The 10,533-nt window shown below is 40.8% G+C and overlaps 1 protein-coding gene across 1 annotated transcript; it reads right to left on the bottom strand.

Annotated features, from left to right (window-relative positions):
* Positions 1-408: 408 nt before the first annotated feature.
* TSPAN6 (tetraspanin 6) lies at positions 409-7,051 on the bottom strand. Its single transcript, XM_004441003.3, has 8 exons — positions 6,888-7,051; positions 5,767-5,955; positions 5,408-5,482; positions 4,403-4,501; positions 3,775-3,909; positions 3,284-3,367; positions 1,898-2,003; positions 409-1,225 (listed from the first exon to the last, which is right to left on the bottom strand). Exons 1-7 carry the CDS (start codon positions 6,972-6,974, stop codon positions 1,935-1,937), a joined length of 738 nt encoding a protein of 245 aa, XP_004441060.1. The 5' UTR covers positions 6,975-7,051; the 3' UTR covers positions 409-1,225; positions 1,898-1,934.
* Positions 7,052-10,533: the final 3,482 nt, after the last annotated feature.

The raw sequence follows: 10,533 nt of genomic DNA, 5'->3' as shown, positions 1-10,533 counted from the left end.
ACTAGGTTCTACTAATGGACGTAGAAAGAAACCCAAAACCAGAGAATTTCCCCATTTCAACTCAAATTTTAATTATTAATTTCCTTATTACCCTGAAGGTACAGGTTACATGTCTCCCTATCTAACTTCCTAACGTAAACTATACAATCAAACAAGTTTGATCTCTCGGAGAATGCTAAGCATATGCTATTTCACAACAAGGAATGTAATCCTTTCACAGGGAACAGTTATTCTAAACAGGGACATTATTTTAATGACACAAAGAGTCAAGACCTCAGCTTTACATTTCATATCTAAAACTATACTCCAAGTAGAAATGTGGGGCTTAGCTTTCTCAGTGGAAAACAACCATCCCACTAGATTTTCTAAAAGTTAATTTAAACACAATGATTTTAGTGGAAAACAGTATTTATTACATGAAAGATTTATATTTATTAATCAAAGACACAAACCAAAACTAAGACTACTAAAGTTGACCATAATATTGACAAGTAAGTCATATCAACCTGGTAAGGAAACACCAGCTAAAGCTAATGAAGATAAGTTGCTTTAAATTCCTAAGAAAAATACAATAATTCCGACACCATTAAGTAACAATTAGAACCTTTCAAACAATAGGGGGAATAGAAACATCAGTATAAACACCTTAATTTGGAGGCAGAGAAATGTCAAGTGTAAGCGTGCTGCAGCCCGATGTGTCACAGAACCCTGGTAGTGCCTTGGGTCAGAGATGGCTACCACCATCTGGCAACTCTGATGATGGGTGCCATCCGACTACTGGCTGGAATTAAATGACACAAGGTGACCCTCTGCCTATCAGCAGAACAGAGACTAATGAAAACATTTTAACTTCTCGATGCAAGTTGGGGTCAATTTTCTACCACACCACATCAATAGCAAATTCAGAGGGGTCAATTTTCCATTTTATAACGCTACATCAAAGTAGCAAATTCACAGTGCCTTTTGAAAGCCCCACATTGAGAGAAATAAAAGAGGAACACAGTATTGCTTCTTTTACAATTTACTAGCTCTTCCAGTGTTTGAGAGTGATACAGGGGTTTCAATGATCTAACATGAATGGGACAGAAGGTGGACTTAGAACATATTAAACAAATGTCTTGATCGACTCAGACTATTGGTGTAGTTTTTCGGTCTATCCGTAAGTAATGTTAGGCAGTCTTCCATCCAGGCAATCTTGTAGTTCATAGGGGGGAATGTAAATGTCCTAAAATTAAAGACAAAAAGTTAATTTACTTTTAACTCAAATTTCAGTATCTGTATTCGCTTGCACACATTCTAATCTATTCTGCTAATGAAGACCTTCATGTGTTCCCAGTCAGTGGCTCAGTTAAAATCCCTAGGGTGAAGGGCACCCTAGGGATTAATTCAGCCAGCAACAGTTCTCACATTTTACCATTCAAATACTAAAGTTAGTAAAACACATGTTTCCCCAAAATCTGGTTCCTAGTTAGGCTAGATGAGTTTATGGCTCTATCAATAGTCCACCAGAGGACCATGGTAAATGAGAACTAGGGAAAAGACCAGGGAAAATGCCAATATTGGTTAAGAGCAGCGTGTACTTGCCAGGGAACTTCAAGAGTAAGGTCACTGTTGGGATTCTTCCTTTCTCCTCACTCTAGGTCCAAATTTGTTAGAAAGGGGACCACTTACAATCTTTAGGCTGACATGTGTAGGTAAACCCAGAGAGGCTCTTCTGTCCTTTTTAGCCATGCCTTGTATGTAGAGACCTGATCTGCCTATGCAAGGCTAACATAGTACTAATAAGATTTGAATGCACTACTGGATAAGATGATCTTGGCAAACTCAGTCCATCCATCACACACACAGGCTGGAGTAAACACCAGGACTGACAGAGCTGAGACCACAATGAACGTACCTTAACGTTGGCGAGGAGTAAGCCCGTGACATGCTGGTTACACTATCTCATACTGGTTATTGGTTATGGCACGAGAGAGGCAGTAGGCTAGAAAGATTCCAATCAGCTAGAAATAAAATACGAGCAAAAACACACACAAAAGAGCTTAAACAACTTAGGATATAGGTATATTCTCCTTTCACTTCTAATTCACTAATAATTTCCTTAAGTTTTTCTAGACAGTCATGTTTGATACTCTGCAGCACCTGGATCCCATTCCGAGAATATAAGTGAAATTGCACTGCTATTGTGACCCAGAATTTCACAATGGAAATGCTCTGTAGTACCTGTGCTATCCAACATGGTGGCCACCAGCCACATGTGCCTTTGGGGCTGGAGTGGGGCTAGAGTACCGAGGAACCCAATTTTTAATTTTAATTAGCAATTAGAACCTTTCAAAGGTGGCTAGTGGCTGTTTTATTTGGCAGTGCAGATTCAGACACAGCTATACCTGCTGCTTTAGAAATATATTAAGATTCGACTTCCAAAATCAATTATATAGGTCAAAATGAAGTATGTTGATGCTTTTGGTCTTATCCCCACTATGTTTAATATAGGAAAAACCCCCATTCCCTAAAAAAAATTTAGAGCCACAATACAAACATGCTACAGTGAGAAGAAGCACAACTCAGGAAACACAACGTGACCCACAACATAGCATCTACCCAAAATAACAGGCACATATTGACTGTGGGGTTGTATGATCTAAATTTTAACAGGTTGGAACTTACATGCAACTCATCAGGCAGTTGCAGCCCAGGAAAGAAAGATCCTAATAATGTTTTGGAATTTTGACTGACTGTAGAGCAAAACAAGGTTCCCACCTATCTCATATTTTGTTTAATTAATGAACTATGATGCTGGAAAGGTGTTATACTTAAGAGGACACTAGGCCTTTCCACAGTTAACTTCTTTCAAAAGATATGTACTGCTAGGAGTTAAATCTAAGACTTGCTTTTCGCAGTTTCAAGGTGTGGCCATGGTGAAAAGAACAGGTATAATGAGAATAAAAATTCAGAGAACTCTGTAGTTGTGGAAAACAGTGTGGGAAAACATAAGATCCAAGATGTCAAAAATTGGAATGAAAACAGCAAAATAGCCCCTCTTCCCAAATAAAACAAAGCTAAATGAAGACCCAATCATGAATGACTGACTACATATGTTTCATATACAAAATAAAAATATTTCTATACTGTGATGAGCAACTGAGGGTTTTGTGAAAATGTGACTGCTCTGAAAATGCCCTTGCTATCCAGGCCCCTGAGGCAAAAACTTGAAGCCTTCAAAGTGGAAATCTAGCTTACACCTACAAGAGTGATGAAACATTTCTTAACTATAAGGACTTACCTGGAAGCAAGCAACTCCAAAAGAAATTCCTGCAACGACTCCCATTTCTGACTCTATAATGGTCATCACCTTTATAAAACAACCCTAATGGGAGAGAAAAAAATTTTAAGTATAGCACAAGCAATAATAAATACTTTGATCATACATCTCTGCAGAAAGATGAACTTTAGCTACCACAGCCTTTGAGTGTCATTTTATTAAAATGTACTCTTTCGTATAACAAATCTTGTCTCCTATGAAGCACAATGCTCTCAACAGAAGTTTGAGGAACAGAAGTGCCACCTTTCGGATTATGCATTTAAAAGTGTTACTCGCTAGTTGTGTGAACTCAAGTCACAAATTTTCTGAAATTCAGTTTCCTCATTTATTCAATGAGAATACCACCTGCCCCGCCTATTTCAGATTATGTGTATTGTGAGTTAAAATTAAAAATTGAGTCACCTCTGTATTCAGTTAATATTTTCAAGTAAACATTTTAAAAGTCTCCTTACTTCATTGTTTACTTTATCTGCATCTCTCTGAGGAGAACAACCTTCAAGTTTACAGCAGCTCTTGGGAAATCCTTTTTCTGAGTAATAATTAGTATCCTTCCAATCTCTATAGTCGGTGACACCACAACAATGCAACTGAAAAAATCCAACAAAAGCATTTATAGTTCATACTACAACTTTGTAGTCAAACATTTAACCTAGCATCTTAGATTGCAATTTGTGCTCAACATCCATTATACTCAATGATCTCCATCCTAATATTTTTAAGTGGCTGTCCTCAATTGGCATTATAATTCAAGAGATTAGCACTTGTTTCTAACACCAACTGTGACATTTTTGGACTGGCCTTACTTGCCTGCTATTGTTGGTACTAACAGTACTTGGTCTATGATGTTAAGTGGGGAGTGAAGAGAAGAGGTGCACATCCTAATCGAGAAAATGGAAATATGTCACTGAGCATCACTCCACACTTCTTTCCAGGGACATATCTCCATTTTCTCCTAATCTAAGATTACAATGAGAACACACTACAAGTGGACAACATCTAGTAGCCAGGGCCCCATCCTCTTCTCTGAGGGACCAGGGAATGTGTTCCCCTCTTAAGAAGCCACCACCTATGACCACTTACCGTATTTTGAATCTTGTCTACTGCATCGCTTCTATAATCTCCCGTAGTGTTATATTGTTTTAAAGCCTTCTCATAATTATTCTTAAAGCTGTTTTTTATCTACAGCAAAGAAACACAATGCCAGTAAATAAAGATTCCAGAAAGTTCTTTTGGCTTCTAGGTCAAATAAGAAATTCCCACATCTGACCAATGGGTCCTATCTTTGACAGCAGCAACATGGATAGTAATTAACTTCTACGGTCCAATCCTGTCCTCTAAGGGATATAGTTTAGCTGAGGGGACTACTAAGCAAAACATTTAAATAAAAGATGATAACCACTACAAATTCAAGGTGCTATGGGAGCATGTATTTACTCGAGTGTCAGCTGTGTTCTGCTGTCCCCCAGACCCAATCTTTCTCCACTTTAAACTGAGTACAAATTTGATGCCTATGGAATTTTTAAGCTACAAAACCTTACTTCGGGAGACTGCACTACCACTTTGTAAAACACTCTCATTGAGGAGCCTTCACTACGCACTGATTTCCTAACTCCAGGTGTAACAGTGGAACCCTGATTTCTAATTCAATATTAAGGTTCTGATGATTTTCATTAAGTATATCCAATCTTTTCAAAATGCATGGCATTAAGTGGAGAAGGTATCAATTTTGTGTTATCAGTTTTGTGCTTTAAATATTTTCCTATTAAAGTTATAAATTGTACTACCTCCACTTTATAGGTACTTATACACAGAAAAATGACTGGAAATACATATAATTATGGGTACCTTTAATTTTCTTCTGGTGACTATCAGTCTTTACAATTTTCTTTCATATTAAAAGTGGGCTAGAATTTTTACAAAAAAGCCATTTTTGTCAGCTACAGATTGAAAAGTGAGCTTTAAACACAGCTGTAGATGATTTTTAAACTAGTAAAAGTTGTCTTTAACTCTGTTACTTAAATTAATCCATTTTTATCTCTCAGAGGATAAATTTCAACATATTAAACTTCCCAAACTCAGGCTTACCTCATGTCTGAAAACAAATCCTACGATGGCAGCGACCAGTTCAACCAAAAAAATGAGAGTCAGAAACATTGCATACTGTGGGATAAAAAGAAAGTCCAAGTCAGCATAAATAAGATACATTACAGCTGCAAAGGGAGTCAAAGAAAAAAATGGTCTGCTCAATCAGTTCAGCATGTTTTTATTGAAAAGGGCAGGGAAAACGCAACAGAAGTGGAAATTGGCAGCTGAACTGTTACTTGGTAAGTTTTCATAAGGAACAGGAAAAACCGTCAAGGGCCATGGCCAATTCCAAGAACAAAGCCTACAACGTGGAAGACTTCAAAAACCAAGAATCGATTCTAAGGAAAACAAGGACTCACCAGTTTTAGCATCCATGCAGAAGCTCGGCAGGTAGCAAAACAGCCGAAGGTGCCCAAAAGAATAATGACAGTGCCAGTGCCAATGAGCACGAAGGGGACATTGGTGGCCTTCTCATTTAAAAGGGAAAAATAATTCTCCAGGCTCACCTTGCCCCAAATGCCAACGGCAAGAAGGATAACACCAGTGATCTATGTGGGAAATCAGAGAATAGAAAGTTATACACTGTATACAGCAGCATATTCAAACCACAAACCACTAGGTATTTAAGAAACAATAGATGTGAGAACTGATTTAACAGTCTGTGGCCACAGAGCTGTGGCTGGGATACGGCAGACAAGGGAGGACAATAGAAGTGGGGTAGGAAGGGGATCTGCACACAAGGGCAGGCCTTAATAAATCCACACGCTGGATCACTAGGTAGCCAGATAGCCAGGGCAAAACCAGGGGACAGCTAGAGAAGGCATCTTAAAATTCTTAAACTGCATCTGTTTTTTTGTGTAAACACAAGCCCATGGCATACTTGCCCTAGGGATCAAGACTTCCTTAACTGTTTTACTCCCGCCTTGGAGGGGGAAAAAAGTGTTTCTATGAGTTCCAGAAACTTCCTCCTTCCCCCAGTTCAGAGATGAGCATAGGGTACAAAGGGAATGGTACACAAAAGCAAGCCCAAGGACAGATTGGCGGGAGTGAAGCCATCACCATACTTACCTGAGAAATACTCCCCTCTTATGAAGCAGTGAAAAGAAAGAGACTATTATGCAAGCGAGGCCTCAGAGGGGCTGGGCAACCCTTGCCTCTCCAACGGTCCGGGGACACCCTGCATGCTCTGAGGGGTTAACTCGCCTCCCGCATCGAATTGGAACGCTAGGCACGTCTGGGTCCCAGCTCAGCCTGTCGCCTGCCGTGGTCCAACACCGGGACCCCGGCGCGGGAGAGATGCCCGAACTCGAGCTCGGGCCCCAGCAACTCGTCGCCAGCGCCGGGGTCCCAGCAGCGACGGCCGCCCAAACCCCACCCGCGCCTGCCTCCCCACCCCCGACCTGAGCTCCCTCCGCTCAGGGTCACACCCCTCACTCAAGCCTGGGATCCCCTCCCGTCCCCGGGCGCCTCCATCTCTCACCCAGAAGATGAAAGTGTAGATCAAGAGGACGCTCTTGAAACAAGTAATGACTGGTTTAGTCTGCAGTCTCCGAGACGGGGACGCCATGACTAACCCCAGACCCTGCCCCGCCGCACCGGGCGATCGGAACGGAGCGAGCGAGACACGGAGGCCCCGAGTCTCCCCGGAAACTGCCGAAAACTTACGAGCGAATACAACTGAGAAGAGCCGGAAACACTGTACGATTTTCTAGAGGGTAAAGTCCGGGAGGCCGTCCGGAAAGTGACAACTTCCGAGCGCCCCCTGCCGAGGGTTACCGAAAACTATATACAAAGGTTCTAGTGTCGGAAATTTCTTAGATCTTGAAGTGGAGCTTTCTTCATTTTTTCTCTCAGAGAATCTTTCCCGCCCCCCCCACCCCTCCCCCGCCCTTATTACTTCATCATATTGTTTCTATCACCAGCAGCGCCAGCAGCGCTCTGAGATTCGGGCTCTCCGGCCCCTGGTACCCTAGAGAGAAGAAAAGGGATGAAAAGAGGTTATAAGTGACCTAAGAATATTTTATTGCATGGCTAAGACCCACAAGAAATATATTTCCAAAGAGAAACAAAGCGGATTGCAAAACGATACGTACAGTTACATGTTTTTAAACAAAAACTGAAAGGAAAAGTGAAATTTACCTGAGTGGTGGAATTAGGCTGATTTATTTTCCACTTGTTTTGTGATTTTCAATTTTTGAACATTGTTTTATATGGTGGGGAGGGAGTATAAGAATGAATGGACTGTGGGAAATAATCACTTGTTGAAAGAATTCCAGGTATGAAAGATTGATAATGAATTTTAGAATTTCCCTACAGGAATTTGCAAAACTCCATTATCCCTCTTCTCCCTTATCCTCTAAGTAATTGGAAAGTTGAGGAAAAGTGTTTTAAAATAATAAAGACTGAAATGTAAGCTCAGTTGTTAGCTACTAACTTTTTAAAAGGGAAGGTGCTATGGAGAATGCCAGACAAATGTGACCCCCTTTTAAATGCGAAAACTGAAAGGCACTGTATATTCCAGCCCCCTGGTTCTTCAGATCGAGAACCAGCTGATCACATAGAGGCTGAAATCTAAGATCACACAGCTAATAGCAAAGCCAAACTAGAGATTACTGTGCTTTTCAATCCCCTCCTCTGTTATACAAGCTGCATATGGTATTTGGTTGTGAGGTGTTTGCCCATCCCCAAGAAACTCGCCCAATTGCTTATATCCTCTTAGAACTTGAGACTGTGTTCCTAAGGAACTCTTAAGGAAAAGAAAGTTTATAATTGGACATTCCTAGTAAATTATAGATGGCATGTAAAGTATGGAAGTGTATTTTTTCCTATTAAATCATGTATGTAGGTAGCTCCATGTTTCCATGTTATGTATCATGAACAGGTTGGTCTATATTTTTACAGCACAGTATGTATTAAGATCTGGTTTCTCAACTAAAGTGTACGCTCTTTGAGGGCAGAGACAGAGTGTTGAGTGAGTGTGTGTTATTTCTAGAGGGGTGGGGTTAGAAGACAATAACAGTTCCCTATCCAACCCATCACATCATCATTGACACAAGCTTAACATCACAAAGGGGTATTTACTGTACTGCTATTGCAAAAAGTCCTGCGTTAGTCAAGGAGAGGTGGATGCCCAACCTTTTTTGCTTGAAACCTTGCTTTTAAACATATACCACAGAACCAGAAAACAGGAAAGTTCCATTGACTTGGTCACACAGAGCTTCCCTGTGCTTCAAATATTGACCTAGGACCAGCTCCTATAGCATAATGCCAGATGTCTGAGGTCCAAGAGAAGCAACTATTAGGGAATGAATTATTGCACTGCGAGGCTTTATACTAAAATTTTATCCTAAAATTAGAAAAGCCTAACACATAAATACTCAGAGAGAATGGGTAAATGAGACATCTATATACCTATAAGCACTGAGGCAAGGATATCAGGAAATATAGCAGACAACAACTTTTCACGTACCACTATGCCATAGTTACAGGAAATGAGGTTGAGGAGGGCTCTAAGTATATGCAAAGCTTTCTCCCTAGGCTCAGTAACACTATCTTAGGGGTTCTGGTATTAAAAAAAAGCAAGTATCAAGGGAAGTCTTGTTAACTCCTTGTCATCCTTAAATGGAAGTTTCCTCTGAAGCTTAGGTTTGTACCATGCCCTGGAAGGGATTTTCATTGTGAGCCCAAGAGCAAATAAATATTTCTGTGGCCGAAGAAAAAACAAAATAGTCAAAGCAAAAGCCACATCTTATTTCCAAGAATGTGTTGATTTTCCTCCTCTCCCTTCCTCTGCCACTCACAACGCTGCTTTGTTTGAACAGCATTCAGTGCCAAATTAAACCAAAAGCTGACATGGAATTTAATATTCATATGGCCACAACACCTTGCACCACTGCTCCCACCCTGCTACACCTCCCTTACCCCCTGCCATGCCACCAAACCCAGAAGTTGAGTTTAGTTCAAATTTAGGCCTGGGTCTGGGTCCAAACCCAGACGAAAGGGTTATCTAATCGCATCTAAGGCAATGTAAGAAGTAATTCTCTACGTTATAAGATAAATTTATTCTTTAAAGTATTAATAATGACTGTAGTATTGAGCATTGACTATGTACCAACCACCCTTACTGGACATGTGATGTATGCACATTACCTCGTGCATACATCACAAAAGCCCTTATTGTGAGGTCGAGACTACTACCATCCACATGAGGAAACAGGTTCAAAGAGGCTAAGTAACTTGCCTAGGACTAAGCCCTGCCAACTTCTGTTTCCCTCGTCAGAAATGGGGCCCACTCTGTGATGAGACATGGCTGCCATTGTACAAACAGCTGTCTTGGCTGGGAATAACCCCAGCAAAGACTGATGTACTCAGACACTTAGCCACAAACAAGGGCTCCTCGGAGCCCCTGAAGCACAAGAACCTTGATGATTTCCCCAGTTCTGCCTTGTACTTGGGTTTTTGTTGCGTTTTACTTTTCCCTTCACCCCAGTAGCCCAATCACCTAGGAAGTAACCCTGCCCGTCCCAGAGTGGCAAGGTAGAGAGTTCAATACTTTTTCTGGTTTAACCTTTTAATTTCTCCCTCTTTCTGATCATAAAAACACATGTTTGATGCTGAAAATGTAGGAAAAAAGGAAAATACTTTCCTTAAGTATTGTTGCTGCTTGTTTTACATTCAATATTTAGTAGGGATTTCTGTCCCTTCCCTGTTAACCTCCTATAACCTTCAAGATTAGGCTTAAATGTTTCTCTTTGGCATTTAAACTATGCCTCCCCCAGCAAATAGGGTATCAACTTATTTCCTACTGCTTTTCCAACATGAATTTTCTGTTCCACAGTATAATTATCTTCCCAATAAACAAGATCTGTTCCCTACTCCCTTCCCACTCTCCAACCTCACTCAAAATTCCTGCCCCCTACTTAAGGTTCAGCTCAACCCCAACTCAGTGAGAGTGTGCTCATCCCCCCCACCCCCCGCCACACACACCTTTCTCTAACATCAGTGCTCATAGTCTGACCACTCACGTTAACTCAGACCCTTAGTCAATTACTACAGTACCTGCTTTCTTTTCTACTTACCTGTCTTATATAATGCTGTCTACATGTTCAGAAACTACTGAAGAGCTA

This window comes from Ceratotherium simum, chromosome X (assembly GCF_057802395.1).
Source record: "Ceratotherium simum simum isolate JZ-2026a chromosome X, ASM5780239v1, whole genome shotgun sequence".
Classification (NCBI taxonomy): Eukaryota; Metazoa; Chordata; class Mammalia; order Perissodactyla; family Rhinocerotidae; genus Ceratotherium; species Ceratotherium simum.
This window is presented reverse-complemented; position numbering and strand designations above follow the sequence as displayed.